Source organism: Aotus nancymaae, unplaced genomic scaffold (genome assembly GCF_030222135.1).
Source record: "Aotus nancymaae isolate 86718 unplaced genomic scaffold, 86718_ANA_hifiasm-v0.15.2.pri h1tg000016l, whole genome shotgun sequence".
NCBI lineage: Eukaryota > Metazoa > Chordata > Mammalia > Primates > Aotidae > Aotus > Aotus nancymaae.
In genome coordinates this window covers 60869321-60896271 of record NW_026988428.1, presented here as the reverse complement: position 1 = coordinate 60896271, position 26951 = coordinate 60869321, and the positions used below count along the sequence as shown (strand labels likewise).

At 40.5% G+C, this 26951-nt stretch overlaps 1 protein-coding gene across 2 annotated transcripts in view; it reads left to right on the top strand.

Annotated features, from left to right (window-relative positions):
- Window positions 1–26951, top strand: part of TMTC1 (transmembrane O-mannosyltransferase targeting cadherins 1) — a 267680-nt gene that overhangs the window by 185793 nt on the left and 54936 nt on the right. For both annotated transcript variants that reach the window (XM_064377400.1, XM_012474263.3), the window contains exons 10-11: window positions 5338–5505; window positions 15875–15988. In XM_064377400.1, coding sequence (XP_064233470.1) covers window positions 5338–5505; window positions 15875–15988 — 282 coding nt within the window. The remainder of the gene's footprint in view (window positions 1–5337; window positions 5506–15874; window positions 15989–26951) is intronic.

The window sequence follows — 26951 nt, the reverse complement described above, 5'->3', positions numbered from 1 at the left end:
TTTTAAAGGCAAAAGGGGGGACAGGGAGTGGGATGTTACAAAGTTCTTTGTCAGGAATTCTCATTGATTTACAGTGAATAACATTGATTAGTGATTGGCTATCCATTGTTAAGCTGTAGGGTGTGGGTTATGGTATCTTGTGTGATGTTATTAGGTTACTTTATAGCCACTTGTGGCAACAACAAGCAGTTTCAAAAGATGAATACATAGCTCAAAGAGGGAAATAGGATGTGATTGCAGTCTCATTTTAATGCCTCTCTGGGCCTGATAATTAAAAGGACTTCATTCTTCAGATTAAAGAGTTTTTTTTTTTTTCTTACAATATGTGGTGCATGAGCCAAATGTTGTCCACTGCTGTTTTTATAGGTAAATTTTACTGGTACACATTCTTGCTCATTTGTTTACATGGTGTAGATGGCTGTTTTCCTGCTACACAGACAGAGTTGAATACTAACAACAAAGACTACCTGGGCTGAAAGGCCTGAATTATTACTGTCTGGCCCTTGACGGAAAAAGTTTGCCAACCACTAGAATACAGCATGTTGCACATATTAGGAGACCAGAGAGACCAATGGGTGAAACAGGAGGATTTTATTTAGATACATCAATTTAGTGGATTCGCATTTGAAAACTGAGCAAATGACAAAGAAAATAGGATACCTTTTATACACCTAGGATAATGCAGCAGTGAAGCCAGAACAAAGAACAGTTAATTAATTTGTAACATGTTTTGTGATGTACTTTACATTTGAAAAGTAACATCTTGAGAAACACATTCCAGTTTTTATTTGGTCTGTAGGTTTTATTTGCAGCAGGTCAGCAAGAAAAACAGGAATTTTTAGAGGCCTGGGAACTTTGCTAAGAATATGGGGAGGATAGATGAGGGTTAAATGGTTGGCAGGAAGGTAGTTTAATATTTTGCCTTAAACAGAGCTGGGGAGGAATTATTTTAAATAGCACACAACACAGCAAAATTTACTTCACTATATAGCAACTACAATTATAAGGTTTTGTTTTACTATTATTACTATTATTTTTCTTCTTCAAGCACAGCATTAGGGCACTAAGCCTCCAGATCTGACCCGATTCCTAGCTTCTGGGGCTGTGGGCAAGTTACTCAACTCTTCTAAGCTTTAGTTTTCTCATTTATGAAATGGAGGATACTGAGGATTAAAATTTTTAATTAGATAAAATATTTAAAACCAGTACCATCCTTGCCCCATGCCCTGAAGATATTGTGGACAGGCTCATACAAAGCATTTAGCACAGTGCCTACCACACAGGAAGTGGTCACTAGACACACAAACATATAATGCAGCTAAATATTTGCATTGTTGTCTTCATTATTCTTCTGCCACTTTGTGGCCATTGCTCTGGAGTTGTTGGAATCCCAATGTTCTCCTTCCCCTTTGTTATAAGTAAAATTTCCATGCCTCAAAAGAAATAGCACTCGAAGATAAATCCTCTCAGCAAGACAGTTTACTTCTATAGAAGGGTGCAGCTCATGGATGGAGCAATGGTGGCCGCACGCTTGGACAAGCAGGGAGGAGGTACTTGTGCCTGACGGGGGTCATCCCTACTGCTGTGTTGTTCCCCTATTGGCTAGGGTTAGACCGCACAAGCTAGACTAATCTCGATTGGCTATTTTAAAGAGAGCAGGGGTCCAAGCTGGAGTGGTAGGGTGGGTGTTTTGGTGGGAAGGGTGGTTATGGGCAGGTCAGAGCAGGTAGCCAGATGGCTATTTTAAAGAGAGCAGGAGTCCAAGCTGGAGTGGTACAGTGGGTGTTTTGGTGGGAAGGACAGTTATGGGCAGGTCAGAGCAGGTAGCCAGACCTTTAACCTAGGTCAAAGAAGGTGACCAGAGCAGGTGACTGGAGCAGGTGACCGGGATGAGTCAGGATGGAGCCAGGGGCCGGGGGAACAGATGTGAACTACTGCTTAGAACTGATGGAGAAGGTTGTTTATTGGAATTGCAAGGATGTTAAACTTTAAAATAAAGGATTAAAGAATAAGAGAGCTGAACATACTGACATACTGATTCTTTGAAGAGAAATTTAGGGTTCACTATAACACCTTTGTTCTGCCAGATGGTAGCTCTGTTCCTACAAGGAGACAAAAAATGACTATTAAGATGTCATGAATGTAGTAGTTGGGAAGAAAGTAGGTGATACTGTGTGATGAGGTGTTAGGAACACAGGAATCAGCTGGCCAAGTCAAATCCCCTGCAGCAGGACAGCACATGGAGTGTGGACTCTGGAATCTGAAATTCCTCGGTTTATATCTTTTCCCTATTATTTACTAGATGGATGACCTGTAAACCAAAAAGTATCTGAGCCAGGTCTCAATCAGTTTAGAGGTTTATTTTGCCAAGATTAAGGACATGCCTGGAAGAAAGGAACATGGAATCACAGAAACAATCTGCAGTCTGTGCCTTTCTCCAAAGATGATTTTGAGTTTGTTAGTATTTAAAGGGGAAAAAGTAGGCTGGAGGGGAAAGTGGGACTGTGTGGTCACTTGACTGAATCCACATGTTGTCAGAGAAATGAAGCAGGTAGGGGAATCGTCAATTATGTATTCTTCTCATGCTCAGTACATCAGCACTTTACATAAGATAAGGTGAACCTAGAGTAGCTGTGTGCGGAGATAGTAAAGCTTTTATCTGTAGCTAACTGCTTAGGAACAAAAGGAAAGGTAGTTTCTTACATGATTCAGCTCTCAACTTAATTTTTTTTCCCTTTTGGCATAGTGAATTGAGGTCCCAAGACCTAACACTATCATAGACTTAAATCAGCAAGTCAGTTAACCTTCCTTTTCTTCAGTGTTTTCATGGGTTAAACATTAATAAAGGTGATCCATAAGGTTGTAAGGATGTACTGAAATCAAACATATATAAAGTGCTTGGCACAGAAGACGGGCCCCACAAATGTTAGCTCTTAGTGGTGTTGCTGTGTGTAGGCAGGAGTGGGGAGAGAGCTGGCATTGGAGATGTGGGTATTGTTGTGCCATGTTCCATATGCATTTCAGGTCTTCTTCAAATGTCAGTGAAGACTTCTGTGACCACCCACATTAAAATCTCAACCTCTTCCTTTCCTTGATTTTTCTCCATGTAACATATCACTGTGTACATGCCCTATTTTTTTTTACTTAGTCACTAGCTATTATTCCCCACCCATGTGCATTCTGCAAGGATAAGGATTATTGTCTCTTTTGTTTACTTATATGTTCTTGATATCTGTAACAGCGTTAGGTACACAGTTAAATGTTTGTTAAATATGATGAATGAAAGAACAGAGCCCAGAGGGCTTCATGGAGTGCCCTGCTCAGTTTGGGTTGGGAGTGGCTGGGGCTAGAGGAACAGGGGGCAAGCAGCTCATGAACTTGAGTGGCAATTGTGGTCAGGCAAGTAAATGACACCAGCAAGGTCAGTTGTACAATATAAATAAGATTTATAGAAAAGTTCCATACCTTTAAGCTTTTATAGAAAAGCTCCATCAATATAAATAAGATTTATAGAAAAGCTCCATACCTCCGACTCCCATTGGACAAGAGAGTTGTGGAAGTGAGAAGAGGTTTTTGGTTTGGGTTTTTGCTCTTACATTAGAGACTCTGTTCTGACAAATGCAAGGCTCTTGCAAGATATCTGTAGCAATCAAATCCAATGCTTGTGGTAAGGGGAACATGGGTCTCCTTAGCTCAAATCATCCTCCTCAGTGGGGAATAGGATGTTGACTCTCTTTGGCCAGACAGTGAACCCTAAACTTGATATAGCTGTGCTAACCGACTTATGGGACTTGAAGAAAGAAATTAGAGTTCCATCTTGATTCCCAGGGTCTCCCAAGTCAGAAACCTCAGATGCTTCTCTCTTGTTTTTCTGCTATTGATACAGAGAACAGAAGGTGGAGAAAAAAGTTTTTTAAGGAGGTGTGTTTAGGAATGAGAATATTTAGTTGTTTCTATTAACTAGAGCAACCTGATTCACTAGACTGGAGTTGTTTGATTGTGGGGCCTGTGTTTTATTATAAATATATATTTAGTGCCTAGAATATTGCCAGCCACATAAGAGAAAGAATGAATAAATAATAGAACATGTATATGGACTATATTTACTTGGAGCTGTGTTAATACTTCCGATAGTAATAGTTTTAATATAGGATGTCTTTACACAAGCTTGCTTCTTTCTTAAGATAGTCTGTAATAATTTGTGGTTATCATTTTTGGAAAGAATCACACCTGTAATCTCAGTACTTTGGGAGGCCAAGGCAGGTGGATCGCTTTAGCCCAAGAGTTTGAGTCCAGCCTGGGCAGTATAGTGAAACCTCATCTGTACAAAAAAATACAAAAATTAGTTGGGTGTAAGTTGGCAAATGCCTATACTCCCAACTACTGGGGAGGCTGAGGAGAGAGGATCCCTTGAGCCCAGAAGGTTGAGGCTGCAGCGAGCCATGATCATGCAGTGAGCCCTCACCATATTCCAGCCTGGGAGACAAAGTGAGACCCTGTCTCGAAAAAGAAAAAAAAATCAGATTTCAACTGAAATACACATACCAATAATGGGTACATATATAGAACTAGAAGTTTATATTCTTCTATGTCCAGTGGCAGGAGGGAAATATCTCTTTGGGCGCAGAGATGATGTGAGGGACCATGTAGCACTAAGCCAAAGGCTTTGAGACGTAATGCTGATATGCAAAGTGCTACTCAGATAACACGTGAACCCTGTGTCTACCGGTGAAGCTAGGCGTGTCAATACAGCTTGTCTGCGATGAGCTCCAAGTTGTGAAGTTCCGGAGTAACCCTGTGGGTAGATTTTCCAAAGTGTAAGGGTTTCAGCTGGCCCTGGAAACAGAGAACAGTCCTCCTGGGTGACCAGCATTTCTTCCAGGACCTGACACGGAGCTTTCAGACACTGTCCCTACAAAGCTGTGATGTGACCTGCTGGAGCAAGACTCCAAATTTGGACACATGGTGCCAATAGGGTTATACAATGACAGTGACATGAGGGAGTTTGGATCAGAGAATCCATTCAGGACCCAAGGCTTATATGTGGGACTTCTCATGATGCCTGAGCTGCTGAAATCCAGGGCACTTTGAGCCTGCAAGATGACTCTATCATTCTCTACACTGAAGAAATAGCAAGAAATATTTCTACAAGAAATAGCAAACATGTTAGTGCAGTGCTTTAGAGAACCAGCACGTTAATATTGTCCAAGGCAGGGGAGTTTATATTTGTTTCTCTAGCACAGGACAAGCTTTATTTGAAAGTTATGTAGGAGATAATGTTGGCGGGAACCCCTTGCACCCCCAAAGTAATCTTTTTCCTTCCACCCTGTTTTCCAGCATGGGCTACTGCATCCTTTTTGTGCATGGACTGAGCAAGCTCTGCACTTGGCTGAATCGATGTGGGGCCACCTCCCTGATTGTGTCCACTGTGTTGCTGCTGTTACTTTTCTCTTGGAAAACTGTGAAACAGAATGAAATTTGGCTGTCAAGAGAGTCCCTATTCAGGTATGACTAGACAGATAAAAGTAAATATCTTCCTGTTTATTTCTTTGCTTACAAATTTTTTCCAAACGAATGAGGTAACATGGGCCTGGCAGTATTTACTAAGGAAAATTGTCTATAATAAAGTTTTAAATGGAAGATGTGATTTTATGTGGGGTTTTAACTTTAGATTTTAAAAATGACATATAAAACTTAACATGAACATTTTAAAAATTATATATAAGACTTAACATGAGCTCATTTTAAGTGAATTTATGAAAAGAAGGCTCCTGGGAAAGTTTTTGAGTCTGTGAATTCAGATGGAAACAGTTTTAATGATGAGCGGAGCTGTAAAATCCGCTAAAAACAAAATGAAACCGATAAGCCTGATTTCATTGTTCAGTCAAGTGCATGCGAAAGGTGAGCACATAGCCGGAGGGAAGAGAAATGCAGTATCTTTCTTTAGAATTTTCCAGCATGCTACGTTGTGATCTGTGACCCAGTTGCTTTATTTTGAACATTAATTTTGAACATTCTTTGAGACTGCCACTCTTGTTGCTGTGTTTCTGGGGCTTAGCCTCACTAAATGCCACAGCCCTGGAGACCTTCACCTGGCTCTCTTGGCACTGCCACACCTGACACCCCAACAATATTTGCCCAGTTCCCCAGGAATCCCCAGTCTGGGCCTCTTCTAAGCTTCTGTCCTCACTTATGACCTAATTGGTCAATTTAGTCAGCATGACTTTTACTTGGTTCCCTGGTTAGCTGGTGCGCAACACTTATTCTTTGAGGGCAAACAATTGAATCAGAGTTGATATCACTTAAGAAAAGGGGAAACTGCTGGAGACGCTAGGAAAGCACACAGAACTGAAGGGAAGCGAAGAACGCGCGTGCCCGAGACAGGAAAGAGGCATCTGGACGATTCGTCTTGAGCACCCTCTCAGAAACAAACAGGTAAACTTAACACCAGTTTTTTGAATCTACACGTCAAAGTCCTAGGAAAAGAAAGTTTTCTGGTTGAACATAAGATTAGGTAACATGCCTGCCCTTTATCCCTAGCAGAACACTGAGATGACTGATCTGACCAAGAAGCCTCCTCTGAGTTCCATGGAGGGAGTTAAGGCAGGCAGAGCCTCTTGGGATTCCACCCAGACTTCTCAAAGTGAGGCAAAAGGGAATTTCCCAGCAGGAAATCCAAGCACTGTAAGAAGGGGGAATAGTCTCTGGGCTGCCAAAAATAAATGAACGAATAAATGAACAAATAAGACCGAGGTTTGCTGTACTCTTCTACTATTTTAAAATAATGTATTTTATTTTGTTTTATATTTTTTAAAATGTTAAATTACCAAATATGTACTTGGTAATTTAACATTTTTTTAAATATAAAACAAAAAGTCAGTTTGGCATGCACATCCTGTTATTTTATTTATTATGACGTATCATTGTCATGATTGTTGTTATGATCCTCTCAGCGTGTATCGTAGGGAGCTGTTGCAATATAGAGGTTTTTGTGTGGATTTTTTTAATGCATCTTTTTTTTTCCACACAGATCTGCAAAATTACTCTTCTGTATCAGATTCTCTTAAGTCTTTGTCATACCCTTTCTATTAAACACAATTCTCACAGACCACAACAGACTCATTTCTTCCTTCTGCCTCATGCTAACTAAGGTCATTCTGTAAACACAGGGGTATTGAAGTTCAGTAATATAACTTCCTCCAAGTCTCTGTTGGCGTAATTTTTTCTTCCTTTCTCTTTCAATAGTCAGAGCTTTTATGAGAAACTTTAAAACAATTCTGCCCTGTGTGAAACCTTTTGCCTGAATAAAGGTACTAACAGTGGTTATATTTTCTAATGATGTTGACTGCTTAATCAGAGTAACTTTGGGAATGGATTTTGGCAGGCTTAGTACTCAAACCCTTTACCGCTGATCTCAACAATGTAAAAAAGAAAGAAAAGGTAGCTGATTGGCCTTGCATCCGGAGCTTCTGTTCTTTTACATAGAAGTATGTAGTATCTTATCAATTGATGTCTAAAACACAACCACATATGTGCTTAAAGAGATTTTGTGGCTGAATAGGCCTTTGGTGGTCAAATGGAATTTTGTGTAATGTGCAAATCAAAGCTATTGATATTTTTTTAGAAATCTTTGCCTATTATCATTTATCTATGTCCTGAGAAAACTTTAAAGAATCTAAGACTTTAAAAGACTATTAAAACTGTTCTTAGCCAGGTGTGGTGGCACATACCTGTAATCCCAGCTACTCGGAGGCTGAAGCAGGAGAATTTCTTGACCCTGGGAGGAGGAGGTTGCAGTGAGCCGAGATAGGGCCATTGCACTCCAGCCTGGGCAATAAGAGCGAAACTCTGTCTCAAAAAAAAAACAAAAAAAAAAACACTGTTCTTTTTCCTTCAAGGCCAGAACATATGTTTTTATGGATTCATCTGTGCTAAGTAATGTTCAGATCAGTCAAACAAACATTTACTGAGAATCCATGAGGCATGCTGAGGTTAGTGGTTGAGTGTGGGGTCTAGAGTTAGACTTTCTAGCTCTACTCCAAGTTCTACCATTGAATAGCTGTGTGACCTTAGGCAAGTTACTTAACCACTCTGTGCCTTAGTTTCTTCATTTTACAATCTAGAATACTGGTTTTTGTCTTCTGAGTATAGTATAAGAATAAAATAGTATGTGAAAGATACCTAAGACAGTTTCTGGCATGTGGGCAACGCTGTGTAAGGTTTTCAGATTATTACTGTGCAGTGTGTTCTAGGATGAAAGAGAGAGAGAATGTGCATAGAGGAGCTGGGACTCTGCATGGGAGGCGGACACATGAGCATATTTCATTATAATATAGTGTTAAACTCAGAGCACTATGTAAGTACAGGCAGGTGGTTAGGTGACTAAGACCAACTCAGGCCGTCAAGGGTCATTCTCTTGCAGGTCTGAGCTGAGTATTAAAAGAGGAGTAAAACCTAAATTAGCCATAATGGCCCAAAACAGGAGCTGTCCGAGTTGAGTAAGAAAAATTTGCAATAATTCTAGAGATGGTGATGCCCTTGGCAGAGATTCCATCTTCCCCCCGTTCCAGAAAATAAACCCATAGACCATTCCTAAAACATAGGGCCTCACTGAGGCCTCTCTAATTAGCTGAGATGGTTTTGCCTGGCCATTCCATGAGCAATCTTACAGAATATCTTAAGATAGAACTTTATGTTGGAGAAAATACAAATTTTGTCAAGCTCTAGCTTTTCCAGCTGAGGCTTCCTTTCACACAAAAGATCCCACTGTGTGATGTATTTTTAGGAGATACAGATAGCGTTCCTGCACAATTTTATACAGATACAGTGTTCCTACACAGTTTTATTTTATTTATTTATTTATTTTCGGGACAAAGGCTTACTCTGTCACCCAGGTTGGAGTGTAGTGGTGTGATCATGGCTCACTGCAGCCTCGACCTCCAACACTCAAGCAGTCTTCTCACCTCGGCCTACCAAGAAGATGGGACTATAGGCGTGTGCCACCACACCTGGTTCATATTTTTTTTATGATTTGTAGAGACCAGTTATCACTGTGTTGCCCAAGGTGGTCTCTATTCCTTGGCCTCCCAGAGTGCTGGGACTACAGACGTGAGCCACTGTGCCTGGCCAAAACTTTGTTCTTCTATCAGCAAGAACCGTACTCATAAAAAGCACAAGAACCCAGCACTTGTGCCTCATCAGAGGTGTGGATAAGGTAAACTGTCTAAGCTGAAATAGCCTTTACAGAAGCCAAGATTTGAACCCAAATCTGGTATAAAAATCAAAGGGTGCATAAACTTTGCCATACCTATATTTTACATTGTTTTTCACCTAAGCTAGCTCAAGTATAAATAGAGAGAGAGAAAGATTTATGATCATAGTTGCAAGGCATGTTTTAATTCTTGTAATAAGAAACTGTTTTATGTCCTGACCTGGTAGGTGGATTACTGCATAACTCTGGTTGGACCTAGTAACAGCCCAGAACCCTACATTGGTTTAAAGTAAATAAATGCCATAATAACATGATTTGATTAGATTGAACCCTCTTCCCTCTCTTAATCTTCAATATCCCTAGAAAGACAGAGACAAACATATTTCCTTTTGCATCCAGCTCAGGATCTCTCTAAATCCCATTCTTGAACTGTTTAAGTGATCCACAGACCAGCAATTAACCATTTATGGCCTAGATCATCTTCCTATTCTGTAGAAAAAACAGTAGTTCTCTCTCCTGAATTGCTGAGGCAAAGAGTTTAGAATACCTCCCAGGGAAAAGAATATAAACCAGGTACTGACAGATTTGTTTGTAAAGGCCAGATAGCAAATATTTTAAGCCTTGTGGGTCATACAGTCTTTTTTGCAACTATTTAACTCTGATGTTGTCTTGGGGAAAAGACTGAAGACAAAATGTAAACACACGGACACATTCGTGACCCACAGGCTGTAGTTTTGCTTGCCAATCATATAACCATTGTGACAGTGAAATTCTAATGGTACGTCAGTCTTATGGTGCTGATTTGGTGGTTAAGCATCAAATGTTGATCAACTTCAGGATTGATTCTGACCATTTATTGGCCTTGGCTGAAATATCTGCTCAACTATTTATTGGGTCTGTAACCTCACAAAAAGGTCTTAATCTCCCTGAGCTTCAGTTTCCTGATCTGTAATATGGGAGGCACAGTAATACTACCTATTTGATAGGTTACGGCAAGGATAAAGGAAATGATCCATGGAAACTAAACATCCATGGTGTTTAGCCCAGCATTGTATTTAAAGTAAGCGTTCCATAACTACTGTCCATCCTGTGTGTGGTGTTATCAAATCTCAGGTCAAGGCAGGGGTCAAAACTGAGGAGAGTCACAAATTCTTCTTACTTTCCTTTTTGCTAATCTCCGACTGAACGCTATTAATATTTTTATCATGTTTGTTTTATAATTAGGAATTCAGGGATGGTCCTCCTGACCTATTGTCCAATGATGCCAACAAAACAACTTGATGTTCTAAAATCTTGGAGATAACACCTGATCAAAGTAGCTTTTTTGTTATTTATCAAGTCTTCCGCAATAAGAAGCATGAGAGAAATATGTGAAATGCATGAATTTGAAATTCTGAGTTGAAAGGGAGATGTTTATTTATAATCACTGTTGTAATTATTAACAGGGTTTTGGCTTCAGCCATATAATTTATGAATATTATATTTCCCTGTGGAATAAATATGGGCAAAGCTGGATGTTTCCACGATAATAACTAGAAGTATGAAATTGGAGCATCAAAAAAGCCAACAGGGAGATTGTTCCTGGAGGGCAGAGTGACCTCTCCAGTTAAGTTCCAGGGAAAGTGTTGCCTTTGGCTTGTTTATTTTCCTTTTTTCCACAAACTGTTCATTGTGAACTGAGAGCCTAGAAAAACATAGCAGAAAAGTGTCACAGAGAGAACATAAAGGTCAAAAACAACAATGGGAAAAAGCAGTGTGTTCTTAGGATTTGAGTGACTCCACCCACTTCTGCTTGCCTGTTAGGAACATTATTACTTCCTCCTGCCATCATGAAACAATGCCCTGATCTCAGCAAGGACCATGTTTCCACAGGCCCAATTGTCTATTTCTCTGGTGAGATGTAAATCAGGATTACTGTGTTAATCACACAGAGGAAAGGATCAATTTCAATAAATGTGCCAGTTGTATTCATTGCTATAATCACTGTTACCTTCAAAACTTACTGCTACCGTGCACTATTTAGTTCTAGATAGAAAACGTCAGAAATTTTCCTTAATAGAAATTTGATTATTGAAGCCATTGCTAACACGCTTACCTGGATCTTGCTGATATGACTAAATTTAGGTTAGATGCTGTTATTGAAAAATTATATTAAAATCCTAGCTATCTGTCATACATTTTAGTTACTTTTTGACATTCTAAAAAGGAGATTTTTTTAAACCATAAAGGTGTCATAAATGAAAGAGTATTTTAGCACCCACCCCCAAAAAGAACTATCCACAATCTGTATAGGAAATGCCTTTGGGTGTTGTAGAAATGCAATCCTGTCACTAATGACTGGACCACTGCTCCTCTCTGAGGCTTGACTCTCTCCTCTTTAAAATGAGAGGAAGACAAAGGGAGTGAACTTGTCACCAGGGATCCTTTGGGTCTTCCTGTTCTGTGCAGTGAGAGGATTCTGATTCCATTTAGCACAGGTTCTCATAAGGCCCTAAGGAGCGTAGGCAACAAAGGCACAGATACATAAATGGGACTGCATCAAACTAAAAAACTTCTACACAGCAAAGGAAACAAGCAAAAAACTGAAAAGACAGCCTGTGGATTGGGATGAAATATCGGTAAACTGTATATCCAATGAGGGGTTAATATCCAAAATATGTAAGCAACCCATACAACTAAATTGCAAAACAAAACCCACAACTAATATGGTTAAAATTGGGCAAAGGACCTGAATAGGCAGCTTTGAAAGGAAGACAAGCAAATGGTCAACAGGTATATGAATAGGTGCTCAGCATCACTAATCATCAGGGAAACGCAGGTCAAAACCGCAGTGACATACTACCTCACACCTGTTACAATGGCTATCATCAAAAACACGAGAGATAAGTGTTGGGGAGGATATGGAGACAAGGGAACCTTTGTACATTGTTGATGGGAGTGTAAATTTGTACAGTCATTATGCACAACAATATGGAGCGTCCTCAAGAAATTAAAAATAGAATTATCATGTGATCCAGCATTCCTTCCTCTGGGTATTTACCCAATGGAAATGTAATCAGTCTCTCGAAGAGATATCTGCACTCCCACGTTCACTGTGGTGCGTTTTAAATCTCTGATGCGGCTGTATGTAGGTGTGGGGTCTGCTGCTTTCAGATGATCTGTTTCTTTCAGCTTGTTATCTGGCTTCACAGGTGCCCATCAGATCTCTCCTCTGGAGAGGTCCTCAAACTCCCAGCCTGTGGATTTTAGTGGGGTGGTCTTTGCTAGGTGTTCAGGGGCTATTATTTCAACAAAAGCTCAACAAAAGTTAAATTATCCTAACACACTTCCCCAACAGGCTTTAACACGTTGTATGGAATTCTCCTATTAATCTGACCTTTAAGTTAAAAATTAAATGTAAATATGTAATCTGAGAGAGTTAGTGCATTAAAGTACAACTGCCCAGAAACTAGATTCGCATCCTGATGTCCTTCTCTCTCATCAGTTGTCTGCCTGTCCATTTAATCCAAAATAAGTTGCAGACATCTTGTTTTGTTTTGTTTTGTTTTTTTCAAATAGCCTTCAAACCCATCTGTCTATATTTTATCATTCCCTCTACCACCTTCCTTCAAGTGATGGAGCAGAAACCCTAGAACCAAACTCCTTGGGTCCAAGTCCCATCCCTGCCACTTGCCAGCTGTATGATCTTGTGCACCTTGTTTCTGAAGCAGCTACAAATGACATAGCAATCCCTTCCTGCTCCCACCTCTCCTTGTATCATCTTCAAATTGTTGATGTCACCCTAGGCAGACGGGCCCCAGGGTAGACAAGCATCAGGCAGAACGTAAACCCGGTAGGCACAGCCACTCAGTGGCATTTGGACAGCCTTACTCTTGCTGCTGACTTGTGAACAGTATGCCCTCCCTCATGATTAAGAGCTTGGGCTTCAGTGATTGATACAGACTGAATCTTTGCATCCCTTCAAATTCATGTATTGAAGCTGTAGCCTCCAGTTTCACTGTATCTGGATGTAGGGCCTGTGAGAAATTGATGAGGGTTAAATGTGGTCACAAGGGTGAGACCCTAATCCAGTAGGGGTGGTGCCATATAAAATGAAGAAGAGGCACCACAACTTTGTCTGTCTGTGTGCACACACTGTGGAAGGCCATATGGGTCACAGCCAGAATGCGCTCATCTGTGAGGCAGGAAGAGAGCCCTCCTAAGAAACCAAATCAGCCATAGCTTTGATCTTGAACTTCTAGCCTCCAGAATTGTGAGAAATAAATGCCTGTTGTTTAAGCCACCCAGTCTATAGGTTTTGTGCCTTGTCATGGCAGCTTGAGCAGACCAGTACATTGATCATTTAAAAATGTCTCTGAGCAAAGCCTCATTTTCTTATCTGTAGAATAATTATATCTGTGTTTAATTTTTTTAAAAACTGGCCCAGGCTTAGTATAGGGAAAGGTTAATTTCCAACAAAACTTATTGGTAGGGAGGCCAGTCTATAATGATCCTTTTTTGTAATTATTTATTTTGGTAGACAATCTCAGTATTTGTTTTAAAAAAAGAAGAAGGAAATCTTTAAGTAAATGAATGAAGGGTGGAAGGGAAAAAAACGACTTGATGTGAATATGCAGGGCTGTTCTCCAAAGAATCAGCCATCACCATGTCCTGCCACCTGCCACCCTGCCTCCTGGATGTCTCCTGAATCCTTCTGTTCCTCCCCATAGCCCCTGCTGAAGTTATGACTATTCTCTCTCTTTCTTTCATCTCCTCTCTGCTCCACTCCTAGCCCCTCCCTTTCCCTCTCCTCTCCTCTTTGAAGCTCCTCAGCAGCCCCCCATGAGGTCTCCATGCACTGCATCCAGAAGACTGCTCAGTCCTTCTCACTTGCTACCCTGTCCTTTACATCTCTGTTGGAGGCTCTGCGCTGATTCCCTGCTGCTCTTCAGATAACCCCCCAGAAGTCTCCAGTGTGATTCACAGGGCCCATTAGATTCTCTCCACTCTCAGACTTAGCCTTTGATGGTCCAGCCACTCTGAATTTCTTCCAGTCCCTCAGAAGCCCCATGCTCTGTTTTCTCGGGGCCCTCTGCGTAGGACCTTCTGCTGCCTCTTCCTCCAGAGGCTAACGTCATTTCTTCTTATCCTTAAAGTCTCAGCTTCACCATCACTGCCTTCTGGAAGCTTCCTCTGATCCCATTCTAGGATAAACATGCTGTGCTTCCTTGATAACCCTGCTCACCTATTGTTACACGTCATTTTATAGTCCCCTCCACATACTTCTTCACCCTCGTAAGCTCCTTGCAGGCAGGGACTCTAACCACATTGTATCCCCAGCGCCTGGCACAGTGTGTGGTACTGAAGGGACTCTATCACTGTATCTGGATATAGGGCCTGTGAGAAAGTGATGAGGGTTAAATGTGGTCACAAGGGTGAGGCCCTGATCCAGTAGGGGTGGTGCCCATATAAAATGAGGAAGAGGCACCAGAGCTTTGTCTCTCTGTGTGCACACACCGATTAGAAACAACTGTAGCATTTACTTCGGCTTAGAGAAATGCTTGCACACTGATTTCATCAAGTCATCTCACTTCTGAAATTTATCCTTTTTCATGATTCTGCTTGGGCCTACGTTGATTTTTGCCTTTTTTCCACCACTTTCATTCATACAGATTATATGAGGGCCTGGCATGTCATAATTATCTCAAATAAGCCTGACTCTTATCACCCTCCATTGTTGAGTAACTAACACACTCCCAGGTCTGGAATGTGTTTTTGTTTCAACACAGCACCCCCGAGAACTGTGCAGTACCAAGGAGGCAGCCATGACCTTATAGATGGGAGGGGAGTGAGAGAGAGTCTAACCAGTTGCATGGGTTTCCACATTGAAGGAAACAAGAATGGTGGGAAAGAATAGAGGGAAAGAAGACAGAGAATAGACACTGCATGGTACATCTCATGTTTTGCAGAGCACGTTGGGGTTATGAGCTGTTCTCATCTTAAGAAAACCATTAAATCTTTTTTGTCTCTGGTTCTTTACTGTGCACTCAGAGGTCGCTTAGGCCATTCCATCAAGTCTCCATGAAAAAAAAGACTGCTCAGGAGACAGATGCAAAAGGAAGAAAGGGCTGGCCTAATGCTGCAGTTCTCCCTAGAAGGAAGAGTGTTTGTCATCAGCCTCGGCAGGGCCCAACTGTGCAGCAGCCCCGGTGTGGGTGCATCTTCTGCTCCCTGCACCCTAAATTAGAAAAGCCAGACTGGCCTGTTAATGGCAAGGTTGTGTGTGTGTCTTGCTGTACAGTGTGCTCTCAGGTCTACCACTGGGCCCTGCTACACTCCCAAAAGAAAGCCTCAAAAAGAGTGACAGAGTCTCACCCAGGCTCCAGCTGTGTCTCTGGTACATCAAAGGCCCTGTGTTTATATGCTAAGGGCATTTTGTTCATATACAGTTAGCATGTTTTTTCAGCTATGCATAACAGTATACTGCCTTCATGGTTTTCTGTAGAAAACAATGTTTAGTAAATTATGTAATTCGTAAATTTTGGAAGCCTTATTTTAGGTTACAATGCCTTATTCTTAGAATACAATGGACATTTCAAATACAGATTCATGAGACTGAGTAAAACTTAAAGGAATCTGACAATAATATTCTTGGTTGCTTTTTGAACAATTTATTTATTTTAGGTCTGGAGTTCAAACTCTGCCTCACAATGCCAAGGTTCACTACAACTATGCCAATTTCCTGAAGGACCAAGGTCGGAACAAGGAAGCCATCTACCACTACAGAACAGCCCTCAAGTAAGTGGCGTACAGGGAGGGTGTTGGCCTTTGTGCTTTAAAAATGGTTGTTTATTTCACTTGTCCCTCCCCATATGTGGAGGGGGTGGTTGTTTGGGGTGGGGTAGCTCTTGGACTCTGAGTCTTTTGGCTCAGTATTCAAGTCTGCTATTAATGCATTAACTCTACCTTGCATCTGACTCTTGGTGTTTTCTTGTACAAGTTTTCTTTGCTACACATTACACAATGAACTGTTGAATATATATATATATATATATATACATACACATGCGAACAAGAGTTGGTTGTCAAAAACATACCAGTAAGTTCTCATGATATTATTGCAATGAATTTTAATGGTATGCATATAGAAAGCCCTGGACATCTCATGCCTGAAAGTATTTACATGAAAAAATTTGAGTATAGAAATGAAATGCCCTGAAAGTTGTATTAAATAGAAAGAAGATGATAAGACAATTGATTACTATGTTGGGGATACATTAATTTTGTGTGTGTGTGTGTGTGTGTGTGTGTGTGTATTAACATTCTCCTTATAGTCTTCCAATGGAAGGGAGAATACTAAACATATCCTTAGATATGGCTTCAAGAGAAACTAAAAATTTGAGTTCTTCCTTACTAGCAGCAATCTGCTCGTATCAAAAGTGGGAAGTACCCAACCAGCCAGTTTCAGTAGCTGTTTGGGTACTTCCGCTTCAGGTTCTCTTTCGAATTGCAGCTCTGACTTTCAAGATGGTTTCCTCTCACACATCCCAGATAATAAATGTACTTGATCTTCAACACATGGAGACATAATGAATAAATATAGCCTGGCAATCTCCAGTTATGGACAAAATAAAGCAAGGTGAATCCTCTCTTTTATTGACTAATGTGATGCTCACAGAAGCCTTTTGAAGATGTTTTCATGCCTCCACAGATTGGCAATCTACATTTGGTTGAATTTTCTGACACTGTTTCACTTTGGAATATGTTTAAAACATCTACCAACCAAATCATGCATTTCACTAAAGTGTCTACTAGGATTGTCTCAAGGCTTATTTTCACAGTTAGTGTCATTATGTTTATACAGGCATATTGCTTATCAATCAAAATCTTTCAGACTTTAGGACCTGTTACTTAATATTTAATATGGCAAATATGGCAGAACTTTTTTTTTGAGAGGCTGGAGTGCAGTGGCACGATCTTGGCTCACTGCAACCTCCACCTCCCAGATTTAAGCGATTCTTCTGCCTCAGCCTCTCATGTAGCTGGGATTACAGACATACACCATCACGCTTGGCCAAATTTTGTATTTTAGTAGAGATAGGGTTTCAGCATGTTGGCCAGTCTGGTCTTAAACTCCTGACTTCAAGTGATCTGCCCACCTTGGCCTCCCAAAGTGCTGGGATTACAGGCATGAGCCACCCCACCCAGCCTGATACGGCAGAAGTTTTAAACCTAACATGCATATCAAGTTTGCTATCAAATATTTTCCCAAATGTTACAAGAAATATAAGTTCCAGAGGAATAATTGTATCAAAGCTTTTTGTTGAAGAATAGAAGATTTTTATTATAGAACAGAAGGTAGTTTTAAGATTTAATCAAGAATTCTATTCTTTCATTAGATGACAGTTTCCAAAATGTTCATAATGCTTATCTCTGGTGGGTGAGATTATAGATTAATTTTTTTCTTTATATTTTCTTGTATGTTCCAGATGTTCCAACAATGAACATCTATTCCTTGTGCAATGAGGAAATGTCATTTTTAAAAAGGCATATGTATTCAAGGGTACATATAAAGTATATTTTGGCTTCAATAATTAATTAACATTTAACAATTTTAGATGGCATTCTTGAAGGGAAGAAAAGGGCAGTAGGTTTGCCTGAAATTTACATGATTGGTAGGAAGTGTATCAGTATCTTTTTAATTGAATTTATTATAACAGACTATGTTCTGTCAAGTTCAAACAGAAAAATAAGGCAGACCCTCAGGCACAGCTTGGAGCAAAGGTATAAATTAAATAAAATTCTCTGGCAGTTGATTTTACAGAGTTATAGTAGCTGGTTGGGTACTTCCGCTTCTTTGCTGTGAAACAATACAAATAAATGTTTGCTTCAGCAACTGTGCCTCTGGAAGAAATATGTCCCTTGAGACATGGGGAAAAACAATTAAAGCTATAAATATATTATATAGTAATTAGTGAAACAGTTTATGCTTTCAGACTAGATTCAAAATACTTCTGGTTAAAAATATCATCATTTTCATGTGGATAACTCTGTGGCAAATTTTCAACGGATGTGAGTATTTTTGTTTTGTTTTGTTTTTTAAAGAAATAAATTGTCACTCTTTGTGTTAGAGGCAAAAGGAAAATACCAGAGCTGTTCATCATTTTGATGATTATTTATCCTTGGTGACTGGAAGATTGCCCTTATTTTGATGTTGCTATTTCTTTGTGGAAGTTGCTGAGACAGGGATTCCTCTCCCTCCCAGCTGCTCTACCTCTACTTCAACTTTAGAGGATCTGATGTTTTCCATATTTGCACACAGCAAGAAAGAGAGTGATTAGGGAAATGCAAGGTTAAAGGCACTATTATATGAAATCAATTCCAGCAATTATCCATTACTGCTGTAATGACTGAATAGCTCTCAAAGGCAATGGGGAAATTAATCATAAAGGTTGTACCTGTACCAGTCTCTTTTTGGCTGGCTTACAGTGCTAAAAATAGCACTATAGTAAGTTAGTGATTGTGTGTGGCATGAATATTCTGTTTCTTTTAAACTTTTTTGTTTTTTGAATGATGTAGAAGTATCACTGGCTTCTTTCTCTTTACCTCATTTATAATATTTCTGTAGTATAAGGGAAATCTCCCCTGGAAAATATTGCATCTAAGATCACGTATTCAGTTTAAGATCCAAATCATCAAAGAAAAATGTCAAAACTCGTTTCTTAAATCCTCAACAAACACAAATGTTAGCTTTGCTTTGCTGTGAGGGGCAGCTCTCACATTTATACCTCCTGCAGTAATATAAAGCTTGGGATTCTCTATGTTGGAGATTCGGAAAACCACTGGCAGATCTGCCATATGTCTCCAGAGCTCTCTGACCATTCGGTTACCCTGGAGAAGGCTTCCAACATTCCACCTTGTGTGATGGGAGTAGAAAGTCCAGAGATCATCTAATTATTCAGCCCTTCCTACACAAAAACTCCCAAGAAATGCATCAGCTAATAAGCCCCAAAAGAGAAATAGTGATGCTCCCTGAATAAAGTGAAGATATTGATGTGTACTTTCCATGTGTGTACTTTGCTGAATAGCTTAAAAAGTCAGTTAAAAGTGGAGAATCATAAAACAAATTAAGCAAACTGTTATTTTCCCCTGAAATTTCAAATGTACGTCCGTCCATTCACCATTCTTCTGATGTCACATCAAGTCCCTCTCTTTAAGAATCTTCTGATTAGAATCTGCAAAAGCCACCTCCATAATTCATTGCTATGAGTATCAGTTTTGATATTTAAAATTGGAATAAAAATGTAAAGAAATTTGCAAAATAATTTGAATAGACTGAGATTTTTCTGATTTTTCTCCTCCAGTCTTTTACAATTATTTCACTCACATCTAATTCAACAGTGATTTTTTTGAACATTTTCAGAGTATTTACTTATTTTCCATAGAAATAACTCCTTTTGTCTATGGCCATATGACCCTGAACGTGCCCAACCTCATCTCATCTCAGAAGCTAAGCAGGGGCGGGCCTGGTTAGTACTTGGATGGGAGAAACAATTCCTTTTCACACTTAAATTTTATCAGTTGGCAAGACCAGGCTCTTTTCTCCTGTTACAACTAAATTTTGCATTGTGCTCTTAATGCTCCCATACAAAAGAAATCTCCATTCACTATTTAATTGCCTAACACATGGGAAGGAATAGAACTAAAATCTTTCTGATTAGAATGTTTAGTGCATAACATAGAGACTTGTTACGATAATAGTGCCTATTGATATAATTCTTTGTATTCCCTCCTGTGTGGATCACAGGAACTTTGTAAGGACATTGCATTAGACTGCATTATGTGTATGTAGACAAAGAAAGTAATAATGGATTGAGTACCAAAGAAACTATCATTAGAATCTAAATAAATAAACTATCATTAGAATCTAAATAAATCTAAGCATGTCTAATTAACCACTATTCGCTGATGTCTTGAGTATATCAGTAAGACTACTTTATTATAATTTCTTTTAATAATGCTGCTTATAAAACTATTTTCTGTCATGTTCAAACAGAAAAATAAGGCAGACCCTAAGGCACAGCTCGGGGTGAAGTTTGAATGTGTTTTAAAAATCAGGAGTCAGTGAGTATTTTAGAAAGTCCTTCACACAGCCTATTTTAAGCGAACATTTAAGATAACTCTCTCATGACTACAGGTGGACCTGGAAACCAGCTGCCATTTATTTCTGTAAGGAACTAAAATTTCAATACCATTTGTTAGCGATGTTTAACAAATGGAGATGTGTTCTTCAGCTGGTGTGGCATTTTCATGTATAAAAGTTCAAATCTGCTTTCTAATACCACAAGTAGACACGAAATTATTTTTGTTTCTTCTTGTTGATGAAATTACTTTCTCACTATATATATGCTGTGTTACTTAAATCTGGCAGTTTTATTCATAAGTTCAGGAAATTAAACATTATTTCATTAAAAAAAACCCTAGAATTTAAATCACATTGTGGCCATACTGATGAACTGAATTTCAAAATGAAATCTCCACAATTTATTTTCAGAAATGTTTCACTCTCTGTGGCTACCTTTTGTCTGCTTTAGACCACTTGTTTATTTTAAAAACTCTCTTATGTCTGATTCCCCAGAAAACAGAATCCAAGACAGAGCTTTGCAAGCAGGAAGTTTGTTAAGGAGCACCCTCAGGAACACCAGGGCAGCAGGAGAGAGATGTTGAGTAGAAGGCAGATCCAACAGAGGCCTCAGCTGATCCCATGGGGAACTCTGGAACTGGGATGTCCCCTTAGAGGTATCATGAATGGAGGCAAGAGATTTACCTCTATACCCTCCTTTCAACCACATGCTGCCTCCAGAACGGGAGTATAGCCTTGGGGAGGCAACTCCCTGAGCCTAAGAGCAATGCCCAGAGAGAAGCTGGACTCTGAGCTGTCAGCGGCCAACACCCCTAGCAGCTGGGGATATACGAACTTCAGCCTTAAAGGAAAACTCAGGATGGTGCAAGACAGCACCCACCACAACAGCTGGAATTTCTTGTATAAGTAAATATGGCATGTTTAGCAAAATTGGGTTGATATTTTCTGTTAAAAATGAGGATAGGTAAGCTGCCTAGCTCATAGGTTGGAGGATAACAAGATAATCCATATAAAAGGCTTAAAGCAATATCCTTAAGCAATGCGGGCACTGGCACCCTCAGTAAATGTGACTGACACACACAGAATCCAGCCACCTCCTTCCACCTCCACTGTCCTCCTGCCTCTCACCTAGACTTTAGCACTGTGCTCTTAACTGGTGTCATCGTTTTCACCTTTGTCCTGCTTCTCTTCAGTCTGTTCTCAATGTAGCAGCCCTAGGGATTTCCACTAGCAGCAATCTGGAGCTCAGAAGGCTCCAGCCACCCCCACCTCACTCACAGGGAAAGGGGGACCCTGCAGCAGCCTCCATGCACACCCTGTACCACCTGCGCCCTTACTTCCCTGAACCACCACCTGCTGCTCTTCTTGCTTACTCAGCTCCAACTACACCAGGCTGCAGATACATGCATGCCAGCCACGTCACCGTCCTGTTTCAGGGGTTCTGTGCTCTGTTCTCTCCTCCCAGAACCCTTTCCCCCTTACCTCAATGGCTGCCTCCCTCTCACCCTTCAGCACTCCTCATACATGTCATCATCCCCATGAGGCCTCCCCGGGCCACCCCACAGAAGAGCGCACACACCACCTGTATCCCGTTCCCTTCCTTTGCTTCATTTTTCTCCGTTTATCACCCTCCCCTATACTCACCTGTTGTTTAGTTAGTTGTCTGTGTCCCTCCTCTCCCTGGTAAACCGCATGAAACCAGAAGTCATTGTCCTTATCCCCAGCATGAAGGATAGTGCCAGGAACATAGCTCTGAGTAAATATTTGTTGAGTGGAACAATGCTACATATAAACATCTTTATGCTGTGATTTTTCATTTTTGTTTTTGAGATGGAGGCTCACTTTGTCACCCAGACTGGAGTGCAGTGGTGAGATCTCAGCTCATGGCAGTCTCTGCCTCCTGGGTTCAAGCGATTCTCCTGCCTCAGCCTCCCAAGTAACTGGGATTACAGGCACCTGCCACCACACCCGGCTAATTTTTGTATTTTTAGTAGAGACAGGGTTTTACCATGTTGGCCAGGCTGGTTTTGAACTCCTGACCTTATGTGATCTGCCCATCTTGACCTCCCAAAATGCTGGGATTACAGGCATGAGCCACTGCACTTGGCCTTACACTGTGTTTTTAAAGTATGTGAATTACCTAGAATTTTTTAAAAGGTAACTGAGGTATAATGTAAAATCTAAATGCCATCAATAGCAGAAGATCCTAAATTACTTCTATCTTTTCCTCTTCTTGGGTGCCAGACTGGCAAGAGGTAGACTTGTAATGGATAATTTCATGTCAGCTTGGATGGGACATGATACCCAGATATTTGGTAAAACATTATTCTAGATGTTCCTACAAAGGTACTTCTTGGATGAGATTAACATTTAAATCAGTAGACTTTGAGTAAAGCAGATTATCCTCCAGAATGTGGGTGGGCCTCATCCATCCCGTTGAAGGCCTTAACAGAAAAAGACAGACTTCCCTGGAAGGAGAGGAAATCCTGCCCACAGACTGCCTTCTGGATTCTTACTGCAGCTCTTCCCTAGGTCTCCAGCCTGCCAGCCTACCCTGCAAATTTGGACTTGCCAGCCTCCACAATTATGAGAGCCAGTTCTTAAGATAAATCTCTCCGTAAATGTAAATACACACATCCTGTTGCTTCTGTTTCTCTGGAGAACCCTGACTGATTCAGATTTTCCTATCTTACTACCCTGCTCGTTTTTTGCCCCGAAGGCTGATCTCTTCTTTCCTGCTCAAGATTTCATAATTCCTAGTTTCTCAGAGATCTTATTTATAATCCTCTGTTTAAATCCTTTGCTTCCTGTCCTTCACCTGGCATCTTCCCATTAATATTTAAATATTCTCGAGTTGCTCCTACTGCCATCAAACAAACAAACACAGGAGCCTCTCTGTATCTCTTGTTTTCCTCCTCCTGCCATTCATCTGTGTACTTCCTTATCTCCATCCTACTTTTCAAGTGTCAGAACTTCCCAGAAAGTTGCGATGTCTTCCTTATTTTCTCTCATTACTCACTCAACTACATTCTGGCATCAGCTCCCTCCCTACGCCTGAAACTCCTCTCCCCAAAGTCACCAGCTACCTCCATGCAGATAAATCCAATGGACCATGCTTGAGCATTAGATTACCTGACTCTTAGCAGGATTTGACTTTGTTGACCACTCCCTCCTCCCTAAAGTAATTCTTTTTTAGCATCCGTGACACCATGCTGTCTTGCTGCTTCTGCTCTTTCTTTAGACTGTCCTGTCTCCACCAACCCTTCATGGAAGAGTTCTCAGTACCCTCTCCTTCCCTACACCATCTTCTCTTCTCAAAACTTTGCTTTCTAAGGGGTTTCTTCAGTCCCAAAGGCTTCAGTTAGCATCGTGTATATGCTGGCTGACCCTCAAATCTATGACTTCACCATCATCTTTCCCCTGATGATCTACCCAGCTGAACATTTCCACAAATTGTCCTCTGCACCTCAAACTCAACTGGCCATCTTCTCCCCAAAACCTGCTCCTTGTCCTTTATCTTTCTCCTTTCTATTCTGTGCTTCAGCCAGAATAAAATCCTTTCAGTTTCTCAAGTTCTGTTTGGTTTTGCTTTCTCTGTTTGGAACTGTTTCCTTCCTCTTCCTGCTCTTACCCCTCCCTTGCACTCTCAGTCCCCTCTATTGCTGCCCCTCGCGGTAAAGCATCATTGCTCCTGGAAAAAACCTTGGTGAGTGCTTCTGGCGCCACTCGCTTGCCCTCCTCCAAAATGCTCTTGTCAGCTCCGGCTCAGCTTTACTGCTCTGTCTGCTCTCTGTGCAGTGCCTTAGAGTCTGTTGGTCTTCCTGTCTTTCGTCTACCACAGTTCTTGAGGGCAAGGACAGCTTTCTCTTTACCGCTGTGTGCCCATAGCAGACAGCCTGGCACACTGTACATGCTTAATAAGTGTCTGTGAAAAGGAAGACTGGACAAACGCAATGCATGAAATCTCTTATCACAGGGCCCTTGGAGTCAGAGGACAACTCCGTAAGGACAAGCAGTGTTTGTCGATGGCAGGGCTGTTGATATTTTGCATTACAACTTTCCTTTATGCAGAACTGTCATGTGCATTGCAAGATGCTTCACACCCCTAGCTCCTGACCATTATCTACCAGGAGTGCTACCCAGTTCCTGCAATGGATATTCAAAATGTACCCACTCTCCTCCTCACTCCTCATGATCTCTTTCCTTGGCGGTTATTAATTAGAAATACAGACACACTTTTCCTGCCCACCATTGTCTCTTCTCTGAGAGAATTCATCAACCAGAGTGTACTCATGCCAGGAAGTGTTAGTGCAACAAGGATCCCAGGTGCGCATCGATCTGTCACACAGGAACCACACAGGATTTTCAATGTCCTTATAACCTTGGATATAGCTTTTTCAATTACACGTGTCTGGAATTCCATTTGGTGTTGAGCATATTGGAAAAACTTGGAGAAAATTGCTCTGGTGCCTATGGGGATCATTTGCTTCAGATGATGAAGGATTGACAGGCTTTGGAGGGAGTGCTTGACAGTAACATTCCTACATTCTTAAAATGGAGAGGGTTATTTGTCCTTCACATCTGAGAACTCTCAGTATAGGAGAAGCAGATGGATACAGAATGACTTGAGTGTTCACTAGGTTAGTGATGAAGAAATAACGGATGTAATTTTGACTGATGGGAGCAAGTTGAAAGCTCTCAGCAACAGTGAAGAGAGTGATTTTTCAGAGGATGAAAAATCCATGTGAGGAAGGAGAACTGGCTGCTTCAGCCTGACATGGGTTCATTAGGGCTACAGAGGGAGCCAGTTAAACCACCCAGAGGTCCTGCAGCTGACCCCAAAATATTAAATGTATGTAGTGTAACAGGTGTGATGATGGATATTTTTATACCCACCATCTCATTTGTTCATGTAGAAGCCCATTTGTTCACAGAGAAGGTCAATATATTATTAAGCTTACTTTTTTAGAGAAAGCAACTAAGCCACAGACATAAATCCAAAAATCACATAGCAAGAATGCCTCCCATGGCTTCTGACTCCAAATCCAGTTATTTTTTCCACTCCACCAAAGCAGTTTCCTATCCATCCTGCCACAAAAAAACAAAGTTCACCCCAGGTCTCTGAGAAAGGTTAATTATGTTCACCATTTCTATTTAAAGGAATAGAGAAATACTTAATTCAGTAAACTTCCCAACCTCTAGCAGTAAATTCTCAGGAATCAGATTCAGCCATTGAAAATGATTCATTTCCTAAGGGCACTCGAGAGCCTCGGCTTTACTCTACATAGTCTTGGGAAATTGACTGGGAGGAGTCCTTTTAGATCACTATTAGAGGTCATCCATTGTGCAAGGTCAGATGATTTAGCTGGCCCCTCTTGGAGAGCACGTCACATTTCCCTGAATTGCATTTGAGGCTTTTTCCCAAGGCTATCCGTAGTGGATCAGAAGTACAGTGTGAGATGAAAGTGGTAGGACTTATTTGCTAGGGGTTAATGGTAATTTCAAACAATTAAACAAGCAGACCAATAAAATGATCAGTTTTATTCAAGTGCTGTTTAGTAACATGATGACTTAAATTGCCACAGACTAATATGGTTGAAAGTAACGCTGTCAACTCCTGAAATGAAGATTATTTTGTAGATTTTTCAGTCCAGTGGAATTCAGGTTCTATGGTGGAATGTTTTTCTCAGTCATGTTTTTCTTTTTGACTCTTATTTTCTCAACAGGAAATAAAAAATAAACATCTGACCTTAGCTTAGTTAACCTCAAATAAATTAATGTGTGGTATGAAAATCAGACAAGTATACACACCCTGAAAATAAATCAGGGTGTGTATACTCTGAAAGGAAATTGCAAACTAGAGCACATCATTCAATATTTTTTGAACAATTAAATGCCATATAAGGCACTCAGATAATGAAAAAGCAAACAGCGTTCTTAACTTTGGAACAGATTGTACAAAATTTGAAGTAAATAACTGACATAAAATTCAAAACTAGATTTTATTCACATACAGCTTATGTCTATGGCCCTTTAGTTGAGGTTAAAGCTTAAGAAGGGTAAATCAGAAAGCATGTATGTACATCTTACACACTTACTGAGTTGTTAATCCCAAATAGCTTTCTATAATACTGTGCTTTTCAGAGATACCATGATTATTTTTTATGGCAGAAGACAAATTCTTTGCAGTGAACATTCTGAGTAGCCAAGCTTTCTGGGTATTGAGTTTATTTCACTTCTGCCACTGAGAACTAGTTCCTATAAGATCATAGCTGAATGATTTAGCCAAAAAAAAAAAAAAAAAGATGAAAAGGAGAATTATTCCAAATGGAAGCTGTAATTTGTAGCAGTATGTTTATTTGCTGAATGTTGAATGACAAATGAAGCTTGAAAACAGATTTACAGGAGCCAGCTGCCTTCCTAAGACTTACGAACACAAGTGCTTCTGAGATGTCTTTTCTTTTCTTTGAAAGATGGGGTTTCACAGTCTCCCAGGCTGGAGTGCAGTGATACCATCATAGCGCCCCACAGCCTCAAACTCCTAGGCTCAAATGAATGAGATGGCTTTTTTCATAATCTGTTATTTACTTAATTTCTCTGTTTCCCTTTCCTTGACTA